This window comes from Silurus meridionalis, chromosome 6, assembly GCF_014805685.1.
Source record: "Silurus meridionalis isolate SWU-2019-XX chromosome 6, ASM1480568v1, whole genome shotgun sequence".
Classification (NCBI taxonomy): Eukaryota; Metazoa; Chordata; class Actinopteri; order Siluriformes; family Siluridae; genus Silurus; species Silurus meridionalis.
The window spans coordinates 15,930,740-15,942,604 of NC_060889.1; the positions used below are offsets into that span (position 1 = coordinate 15,930,740).

The window sequence follows — 11,865 nt, forward strand, 5'->3', positions numbered from 1 at the left end:
TTTCTATGGTGGGATGATCTGTTTCCAGGAACTGTGATAAAGTATCAAAGAGAATGCAAACTGGAATAAATAAGCAGATGTGTAGTGGTGTGCATTGCAAATTGGAATAACTGATATACAGCATGTTCCATTACATTTATTTATTTTTTCTTAAAATAGTATGAACCATATTGGTGTTAACCTCATATTTATTTGTATGTTTAAATTTGTAAAATATTTTGAAATCATGGTTTAACCATTCGCATTTACATTTTGACACTCTTTTCCAGAGTGACTTATTAATGTGTATGCATCCTTATACTAGTTTGCTAGGTCATAAACTACCAGTATCCTTTTGGGAAAACTGTATAGTAAAAAAAAAAAAAAAAAGAATAAATTTAAACGAACATAAATGTGCCTATATGTGCCTCTGTGGCATTAGTCATGTTTACACTTCTCAGGTGTGTAGATTCAATGTGGTTGCATGATGACCTGTTGAAAGAACAATATGATGTTGATACCTGGCCAGTGATATACTTTACAATCAGTAAAGATTTCATTGCACACAGCCTGTTTGTTTCACTGGGGGAAGGGTATTAAAAATATGAGTTGTTTTTTTTAATTGAACTCAAAGATTTGAGTAAAGGTCTAAAGACAGGAACAAATTTCTGCCATTTCTGGCATTTACCCATGTTACATCAGCCATGGAACATTGTTGAGGGGTGATGGTGATGTATTTTCCTTTTAATGTTTGCTGTAACCGTGGTAGCAAAGGCTTTCACTGATACAGCTAGAGCAGACGAGCAGTCCCTGACATTTAGGATAAGATACAAAAAATGTTTTTTCCATTGACACATCATTGAGGAAAACTCTTGCCATGCATTGCTTTGTGTGGATAAGTTGCTGGAACACTGACTTTTCATTTTACAACTGATGTGAGTATGATAAATATAGCTCGGTTCAACATATATGGCATGTAAAATCATAAGTAAAGAATGTATAGTTCAGTGCTGGTTCAACCAACTGAAACAGCTGCATATATCATTCACATACATCCGCCTCAGGAGAACAGGTTGTGTTTTACTTGTTGGCATTGTTGAGGCATTAATTGGACTCTGGAGGATCCCATTTCCATTTGCAAAACAGGGAAGGATTTTGACCATGACTCAGTAAAGATCTGGGCTTCTTAACATGAATTAAATTTTAGTATAGTAAATGTATTTTTTTCTCCAGTGTATATTGCTAAAATCTATTTAAAGATATTATGTAGAAGTTGTATAGTATTGCACCAATTATTGAAATTTTGTTTAGCTCTTTTCAATGGACAAAACAAAAACTATATTATAATAAAAATGGGTAGAATGTTGCAATAAAAAATTTGAAATTAGCTTCAGAATGTTAGTGCTTTGAAGCGGAAGCTTTCCGTGTCACATTTGACACATTATACCCTGCTGCTATGCAAAGTTCTCTGCAACCCAGCACCAAACTTTTGACCTTGCATATTTTCTCTTTGACTGAATCCAGTCTGAGATGTACAGTGCACTGTAAGCGTCTCCTGAAGACCACTTGTTCCTGGGTCATTTGTTGATGATGTGCATGCTTTACATTCAGAGAGCATATTATGGATTAACTATAATTAAAAAGACCCCCCCCCCCCCCCATCTATTTAGATTTGCAGTGTATTGAAATAAGTCTGAGGCAGGGTCCTAGTATGAATTTAACATAAAACATAAACATACAAGCCCTGTGTTTATTTAAATGTCAAAACCCGACTAACAGAAAACAACATTACAGTCTTATAAAACACAAGCAGAACTAGAATGATTTATACTACTCTAAACCCTGCTACCACTATGTGCCAAATGAATCCATTTAACCATAAACCAAAAAAACAGATAATAACAGAAGAGATTTTCTTCTGTATCTGTTCCTGAATATGTGGAGAGTCATATTCAAGGAAGAACAGCTGTGTTGAAAGTTAGCTCGACCAATCAAAAGAACTAATAAACCTTAGTGTCAAACACATTCAGTTAGCGACTCTCAAATAAACACTTCATGCCTGAGTGGGCCTTTAAGTATCTTCATTTGCTTATTGAATCAGGATGTAGTGGATGACCAAAAAGCCTTCAAATTATTTTTGTCATGCTTTGCTGAGGTCTTCATAGGGCAATGAAATTCCAGCCATGAAAAATATGCTCTGAAGGACATTTCTTAGCATGCTGATTAATAAAGTATAAATTCATCATATGTAAGTGAGGGACTTTTTAGGAAATGTACACAGCATGTTGTATTACACGTTGTACTATATACATGATGTACTAGATTACTAACACTTATGCCCCTCTGCCCCTCTGCCCCACACTTGTGTTTATGTGAGTGGTGAGTGGAGCTGAACACAGTGTTCACTGATTAACATCAGCTGAACATAGTGGTGAAAATAATAATAATAAAAAAGATGATGACGATACAGTATGAAATATAACAATACATATAAATATTTCTTCACCTACTAAGTCTCTATTAACCATTAATTATATTCTATAGTAATTATTTTATAGTAATTATTTAGATAATGAGACATAATAAGACTTTATTTGTATTTTGCCTGCTTTTAAGAATAAGGCTGAAAACTGACATCACAACCTCAAACTTTTAATTGCTAGCAATTAGATCAACATCAGCATGCCTAGTATGTGTTGTAGTCTGTGTGCGTGTGTGTGTGTATGTGTGTGTGTGTGTGTGTGTGTGTGTGTGTGTGTGTGTGTGTGTGTGTGTTATGGTACAGTAGATCATATGATATGAGCTTGTGCATCAATCACACATCAGCTCAAAGAAGATTATTTGTAGTCTGGTTAGATGAATGTGCAATCTACTATCTTTGATGCAGGGAGTCCCAGGCTAATTGGTTGGAATCTATCCAGCAAGAACTTGTTCACCCATGAGATGGATATGTCGTCGAGCTGCACTAAATTAAATCCGGTGTTCAATGTGTTTAACATGTAATAAAAAGTTTTTACATTTTCTCAATTGCATCTATAGATCAACTAAACAGCATAGTCTGCAGATCAATCCCAGATAGATTTAATATAATTTTAAAGCCTCCGTCTTACTTGAATGTATATTAACATAGACATGCACTCATAGCAATGTATAATGCGAAATTCCAAAATTTAAATGGAAAAGTAGCTTATGAGGAAATATGCTGGTTTGCCAATTTCACTTATAAAGCTTAAAGTAAGTTAAGAGTAGCTGGTGCTACTCTGAAACCACCAAGGGAAACTAAAATGCTCGTGTTAATGTAAAATCAAAAAGAAAAACTCAGAAATGACTGTAAATTACATAAAGAAACTGTTTTTACAGACTGACAATCAACACACAATCACAAATATATAAATCTGCATTGATCTCCTGAAAAAAAATGAACAGTGCACTGAACACATCACTGTCAGCCTGACTGCATGAAAGAGACAGCAGTGTAGCCAAAAGGCAAGAGACATGTCACTTATCCCATCCTCTGAGTAAAACAGATATGGTTTGTCAGGTCTGGAGATTGTAACCTTGAAAAGACATGTTGACTTAAGATGTACAGTGCAACTAATTTGAGCAGCTGTATGTTGTTCATATCAAAACCATTCACCATTACACAACTATTAAATGGTTGTGTACATTTTACCTGTTCTTTCTAGTCACATTATAAACAGGCCACATTTCTGAACAAATGCCTTGTCTTTTATTATTTGTAAATAATAATAATAATAATAATAATAATAATAATAATAATAATAATATTTTATGGTCTGCAACAAGTAGCTTGGTTATATCATGCAAATATCATGTAAAAGTAGCATATACATGAAAAGCTAGGAAAGGTTTCCTATCAAAACATTGCCCAGAGCATCAGACTGTCTTCACTGACTTGCCTTCTATCCATAGTGCATCCTGGAGCCATCTATTCACCCAGCTGCATGACAGCAAGAACATGATTCCTCTGCTATCATGGCAGCACTTCCAGAAGTTTTAAATTTAATAATAAAAAAACCATTCTTCTTCACACTGCATCTTCCTTTACAAGTATATATACACTCGTTTACTGTGACATGATAATTTTACACATGAAGTGTTGTTTTTACTTTTGTCACTCACATGTGTTTGTTCCCATGTGCTAATTGGGAATCATGTATTTGTAAATCACTTTCACATGATTTTAACATGTGGTCAAAAATTACACATAATGTAAGATTTCTTTCCAGGGCTTACATTTAAATATAATAGAATAGAATAGGTAATACTTTATGGGACAGCTTTAAATTATAGTGTAATTAAACAAATATTTCTTTATATATATAAAGGAAAACTCATATTACATAATTCTGAAATTATGTGATAACAGCAATGGTTTTCTTTAAAATAACTAAGACTTATACATAGAAAGTCAGTATAACTTCATATTTATCACATTAGCAATGTAAGTACTTAAAGTTCGTCAGATTCAGGGATAAACATTGCCAGCTTGGATGATTTTGGCTCCAGGGAGGCAGAGGCATGGATCAGAGGGGCATTATCAGTCACCCAGCCTAGAGCTGTCCTGTTGAAGGAGGGTCGCAAGAGTGGGAGGTCAGCTGCAACTTCTGGGGGTGGAAGACTGGAGGCACTTGGGAGAATGTTAACTTCAACTGACTTGACTGGGGCTTTAGGGGCATTTCCAAAGCCACCAAATGGAGTTGCCATCCTAAGCAACAGGTTACATGTTAATGCTCCTGAAACTAATATGACTAAATAAAATTACTGTCTGATGACACATCTGCTATAAAAAAAAAACTCAAACATTCCTCTTCTGTCAAATGCAGGTTTGAATAAATTTGTGGTGGAACATTGTATTCTACCCAGTCAAACATTAGGTACTAAAAATACTTTTAGAAAACAGTTTAAATATTTCCATGTTGCATCATTTGTCTCAGAAAATATAGTTGTTCTACAATAAAGAAACATTCCTGGATTCTGCCATACCCCTAAGGCATGTTAAAAAGCTGGATTTAATATGATAGACAGATGAGTAATATATTTCTTTTATTCACAACATTACTCACCGATTAAAGCTCTTGTACTGTGGGATCTCAGGTGTAGGCTCAGATTCAGGCAATTGTAAATGCAGCGTGTCAGCTAAAGAGGGATCACTGAAGAGAGCCTGCTCCCAGGGAGAGTGGTAGGACTTTGGAACAGCTGTGCGGTTGAATTTCTCTGCTGGAACATCCTTCAGTGGACCACCATAACCTGAATAACACACATCAAAGGTGAGAAATGATCCTGAACAGCCCAAGCAGAGAAACAGTCACAGGTCAGATATGACCTGCAATGCTTTCATTAGAAATGAATGACACCATGTCTGCAGCCTTCTTTATGGAGTATTTCTGAGGAAAACGTTTCCTAATATTTGTTAATTATTTGAAATAAGATAATCTTTTATGTGAAAGTATCATCACTAGGAATAAGAGGCATTTAAAAAATATTTCTATTAAACCAGATATAAATTACAATCAAATATAGATCAAAATAACTATTTATTATGCACGATCTCCATTATTCACTTGTCTAAGGCATAATTTATTATTATTATTATTATTATTTAATTTTATTATTATTATTATTATTATTATTATTATTTATTGAAATACAGTGTTTAGATTATCTTAATGGAAAAAAAACTGATAAACGCAAATTTTAAAATGACTGGAAAACTATTAAAGTACACATTTGACTACTTTGGCTACTTTTGTCTTTGCATAGTGTCATGATAATTATGCTCATGTTTTTTATCTATCCTGAGTTAACAATGACAAACAGCCATTTTTTTCTGCAAGGTAAAACAACACTGACACACTAACTAGGATTAAATTTATTTGTTAATTTATTAATATTTGTTTCAGAACTTTTCTCAGATGTACTGTATATACTAAAGAACCAGACCTAAGAACCAATTGGATTAGGAAGGCTCATCAAATATATTTATACTATTTGTAGACTCAGTATAATTTCTGTACATTAGGTTAGTTAATGGGAGTAAAAAATTACCAACTTCTTTTAGATGAACATGCAGACTTAATGACTACAGTATGTAAGGTTAGGTTTGGCGCCATCATTCGGTCAGACAAGAAATTGGGGGATCTACGGGTAGACAGGAAAAGGGTTTTACTGCAACTTTACCACTTTACTGCGTTACTGCTTTACGATTTCAGTTTGATTTCACAGTGGCTAGTTTCAGTCTAATGTTGTTCATTGTGTGCAATGCTTTAATTTTCACCAACGTCAGTTACCATTCAACCACATTTAATCTTTTATTTCTCTTCTATTACTGCTTTTTTTCCATACATACATGTATTAAAACTTAACCTTCATATTACTATATCATATTTTCTGGTGAGGTCTTTATGAATTCGGTTCACTATGAAGGCCAATCATTAAAGTATTTTTAATGATTTTTATTAAAAATGTTACTTAACTTAATTTTATTTTTTAAGTTTATTTTTAATCCTTCTTTACTGGATTTGAATTTACTGACATTTCAAGTCCCTGATATTCAAAGGATTATTTAGTCCATTTTTTCAAAGTAATTTTCCTTTCGCCCTCTTTATAGTAAATCAATATGAAACAATTATGTATCATACCTGTGTGACTTTGCACAATTAGAAAAAATCAATAAAAAAAAAAATCATAAAAACAAGTAGAAAACACAACAGCACCCCTCAAATCTGGCCCAAAACAGAGTTTATGTAACAATGTTATTTTGTCACTGTGTGCTATTCTTGTTTAGTTTAACAGGCCCACAGAGGCCTGAGGGCCTGACCAGGGTCAAGACAGAAAGGCTACAGATAACTAAGATTCTTTCAGCAGTAATTTTCAGAATGTTCTACAATACTGCTTCTGATTAAAAAAATGAATCAAATTGTTGGTTTACAGAATGTGCAAGCAGATGTTGCAAATTTTGGTATTTGGCAAATTACATACTTGTACATTTACATTTGTGACATTTGACAGAACTGCACATTGGATTACAGTAAAGCCAGTAAGCACAGCCTAGGTTTAGAAAGCCAGATCAGTGTGTATATAAGCGATACAAATCTGTTAAATCTGAAATGCGATCAAGGACAGCTGCTGCAATGGGTCAGAACCTAAAAGATACAGGAAATGCCTGACAAACTTCCTGGTGAGGCTCTAGACTATTACAGAGGAATGCTAACAGTCAGGATGAAGCAGAATGACCTTTGTCCTTATTATCAAATATAAAAGGACATTTAATAGGCTTCCAGTTGGTCCACAAAGTGGAGTTTTGAAAATTGTGCATTTGTATGAGCACTAACCTGGGGCTATAAAGTCAGGATTGTGTATATTGTGTGAGTCAGGGGTGTTTGGAGGAGTTTTTGATGCTTGGTCAACTTCAACACCATTTACTTCAGTTTTCATAGCTGTGTTTTCAATACCTGGTGCAGGAGGAATCACACCATCCTGCAAGAATTATAAATGAGAGGAGCATTGGACAGTGTAAAAGAATGAGGGGATTGTATTTAAAAGGTACTTTTGTTAAAGTTATCTAAGTGTTGCTTGGAGGTGCGTTATATCTCAAATTCTTAGAGTACATGATGCATCATTTTGCTCCATTTTTCCCTAAGCATTGTTAAGAACATTACAGTAGAGAGAATAGAATTGTAGAGAAAGTGTATAATGCTTTACACACTATTGGTTAAAAAGAGCCATGTTGTAATATCTGATCTGGGAGGTCTGTACTTTATCTGCAAACCTGCATTATGACAGCTGAACACCATCACTCATTCTTTTCTAACCTGTTGCTTATCATTGACAATCTTTAAAAAAAAATATTTGGGACAAAAAAAGGTATATACTCTAATAATTTAACACATGTACATATTAATATCATTATGCAACACTGCTAAATCACCTGTAGCTTGTGACCCAATAATATCTGTGAAGTGTACAGTAACATAGTAACTCCCTTCCATTTTCTATTGCTGACATAAACTGATTATATAAATCTGTTAACTAATTGTAGCATTTTACTTTCTACCTAAGTAATCACACTTACATTCATACGAATAGACACATTCTGGATTCTATCAAATGTGTATTTCTCTGAGCGTTTCTGGCGCATCTTGAAGAGCCGAGATCCCCTGTTTGAAGCTAAAGAGAGTTCTTCTAGCATGATTTCTTTAGGTGTGTTCACCTTTCGGCCCAGGTCCATCTCTGTGGAAATCAGCAAATCATATGTTAGGTGTGCAAATTCTGTAAAAATGCATTAGCTTATAAACTATTTGAAATAGTCAGGGTTATCACTTAAATCAAGACAATGTCACGATTCCAATCTAGGCCTGGTTTCCACAAACAGCTCTAAAAACTCTGACAGGCACTCTGGTTTATATCAAATAAAATAGATTAATTGTGCATTTCATTATCACAATTTAAACCTAATCTTTATATTCTGAAGGGCAAGAATTTCCTTTGCCACATTACAAAATCTATAAGAAAGCCTTCCCTGGAGAGTCGAGGCACAAACAAATAGAGGAAAAAGTCTAGAAAAAAGTCTAGAAAGAAATCTAGAAAAAAGTCTAGTGTATATGTAGTGTAAATAAAAAAAAAATAAAGTATATATATATATATATATATATATATATATATATATATATATATATATATATATATATATACCACAGTAAACAATAATATACAATAGTTATCCCATTCCTTTTCTATGTTTTTTTTTTTTTTTTTACGACAATTAAATCATTACATTTGTGCCTCAATCATTTACTCACTCATGCTTCCTTTGACAGGAGATCTACCATTACGTTTCCCACTGAGGTCCTGTTTTTAGGCCCTGGTCTCATTTATCCAGTCCATACTGACCAGTGCAACACTGGCTAATTACGGAGGTGTTATAGATCTACCAAACTTTGTGAAATATACACCATTAGCATACTTTCACAGCTGGTAAGGATCTTTAATCGCTCAGCTGCCAGTTTTCCATGACCAGAAATAGTGCTTCCTAAGGACAACTACAAAAGTATTAGTTACTTTCAGTTGTAAAAACATCTCATTGGATTATTTACAGCCCAGCCAGGGTGTGGCAGAGAGTGATTTACAAAAATAAACCTCATGAACTGGTGGGCCGGCTGTCTGTAGGTATAAATGCACTGTGCATTACATTATCAAATACAGAATGACATGTTATTTGAATGATTATAGCTAATTTAGTACCTATACAAATGTTAATAATTCTAAGTTAAAATGCTTACACATTTTAATCACTCTTTATGCTTCACATTATTTTTCACACACACATAATTATGGTCATGAGACCACATATGCAATACAAATAAAAGTGCATTTGTTTGTGTCTCTTTATAGCTAAAGAAAGATCATACCATCAGTGCCTTGAATTTCTCTGCAAATGGCCGCTGCCTGCATTTTCCTCTCTCTTACTGTCATTAAAGAGTGCTGTGACATTGTGTCCTGTGTAGAAACAAAAGCAGTTACATGCATATACTATTATATAATTCCATGTTCTCTATATCAAAGACTGAAACAATTCACAATGGTTATTTTCACACCCTGTTCATGTGATTTACAGTATGTAGTTAAAAATTAAAGTTAGCCCATCCCTTAAAAATGTTGAGCCATTAAATACAAATACAAAATGCTGTGTCAGACACTCACTCAAAATGCCTATAAACCTGAATGGTCCTGAATATATCTAAAGAGACACAACATTCAACATTAAACATTACACTTGGCTGGTGAATCTGATGAAGTGTTTCTAAATTAAAGAGAAGTGAAACACTGTCTCTATGTATCATTTCCACACTGCTATTATGATCCCATATCCCCAACTAAGACTGTCTGAACATACTTAAGTTGAGATTTCCCAGACCAAGGATGCCACGCCAACAGAAATAGGAGAAATATGGCTTTATGAAAATTTTAAAGAAAGAGAATCATTGTTTTAGGTCTGGAACCCTGTTCAAAGTAGGAAATGCAACAAATAAACCTAAGCAGAATTTCACCATACACATAAGCAAAAAATGGAGAATTAGATTGATCAGAGTTACAGAAAGTGCAGCAAGGCTAAAGCAGAAAACAATGTAGCATTTAATTACAAATGATAAAACTATCTTAATTATCTATGATATGATTAATGATGTTTTCAGTGTATGAGTTGAATTTTTTTCCCCTACATTAGTACAAGTGCAATATAGCAGATACTGATGAGTGTAGGTCAAGAGTCAGATTCATTCAAATGCTCTCTCCATTTGTACGCCTATAAATACACACATCTGAGCAAGGAGGGCCTTACCTGTGCTTTGGAGGTGTCTGTAGGTGACTTTGGTTGTATATGGATCCTTCAGAGGATATAAAGTAGAACAGACTGAGTAATGTGACCCGTCTTTTCCAAGGACTGAGGTGGTCTGGACAAGTGCATTATGGGGGTAAGGGGGAGGTGTCTCAACGGGTGACTTACACTGTATGTAGTTAAATATAGTATGAGGACATACATACTATGTTTAGGTTTCATGGAGCTAGGTAATGTCAGTTCCTGCTGTAATTGTTCTCTAGACTTTGTCTGTTTTTTATAGTAATGTGTGTGTGTGTGTGTGTGTGTGTGTGTGTGTGTGTGTAAAATAAATAGTACAACATATACAAAAATATACAATTGTTACTATTTGAGTATATATATATATATATATATATATATATATATATATATATATATATATATATATATATAATTTACTTATTTATTTTTTTATTTTTCTTATATGTTAATGTAAATTATGTGCACAGATGTTTTTAACATCTATTTTCTTTACTATTTATATCTGTCATTGCTGGGAAAGTCTTCCTATTAAATATTGCAGCCTGACTATGGGGGTGTGACCATTCATTAGTGAGGTCAAGTACTGATGTAGGGCATAGAGACCTGCGGCACATTGAAATTCATCCCAGATGTTCAGTGCACATATGCATGTTATAGTTAGGTGTCCACATTTTTAGCAATACTATATTGTATTTTCATGGAACAGTTGTGATACAGAGAAACAAAGAATGTGATCAGTAAACTCATGGTGAGGAGTTATTACAGTAAACTACAATAATACAAACAATTCTTCATTTTTCATTCAGTGTCCAGATTCTGCTAAATGTCTATGTTTCCTGTCAGCCACTAAACCCTCACGTCATATCACATGATCTCTGCATCTGTTTCACATTTTTGTTAAATATCACTTTTCTTACTGTTCACCTCACTAATTATCTCATGTTTGCCTTCCATGGTTATTGTTGCCTGTTGTTGCCTTCCATGTTCCAGGTATTGGTTATTGTTTGTTTGACTTGTTGTTTTTGTGTTCTTGTTTATTTTAGTTTTCCAGCTTTTTGCACTGCAAATAAATATTATTGGCATCTATCTCCACCTATATACAGCATTTCTGTCACCTATTTATTATACTAGCAAAAGTTTCTGGACACCTGACCATAAGATTAGTATGTTTTTCTGAACTTCTCATTCCACATTTAGGTACCATTTACTGTATTACAACCTCCATTCTTGAGATGATGTTCCACTAGATTTCAGAGTGTGGTTGTGGAGATTTGTGCTCATTCAATCACAAGGGTGTTATTAAAGTTATGTGCTGTTGTAGTAGCATTCCAATTCATCCCAAATGTGTTCAATTGAGTTGAGGTCAGAACTCTATAGCAGGCAGCTCAAAATCTTCAACCCACTTAAACCATATCTTCATGGAGCTGGCTTTGTGCACTGAGGCATAGTCATTTAGGAGCAGGTCTGGGTCTCCTAGTTTAATTTAATGGAAAATGTAATGCAAC

At 34.1% G+C, this 11,865-nt stretch overlaps 1 protein-coding gene across 4 annotated transcripts; it reads right to left on the reverse strand.

Annotated features, from left to right (window-relative positions):
- Positions 1-1,745: 1,745 nt before the first annotated feature.
- On the reverse strand, positions 1,746-10,658 carry LOC124386719 (myozenin-2-like). 4 transcript variants are annotated; one of them, XM_046850667.1, is made up of 7 exons: positions 10,340-10,658; positions 9,703-9,739; positions 9,411-9,498; positions 8,075-8,232; positions 7,335-7,479; positions 5,067-5,250; positions 1,746-4,708 (listed from the first exon to the last, which is right to left on the reverse strand). In XM_046850667.1, exons 3-7 carry the CDS (start codon positions 9,490-9,492, stop codon positions 4,453-4,455), a joined length of 825 nt encoding a protein of 274 aa, XP_046706623.1. In that variant the 5' UTR covers positions 9,493-9,498; positions 9,703-9,739; positions 10,340-10,658; the 3' UTR covers positions 1,746-4,452. The 4 variants fall into 4 exon arrangements, with proteins under 4 accessions (XP_046706623.1, XP_046706622.1, XP_046706621.1 ...); XM_046850666.1 differs by lacking the exon at positions 9,703-9,739; XM_046850665.1 differs by having other exon boundaries at positions 9,411-10,658.
- Positions 10,659-11,865: the final 1,207 nt, after the last annotated feature.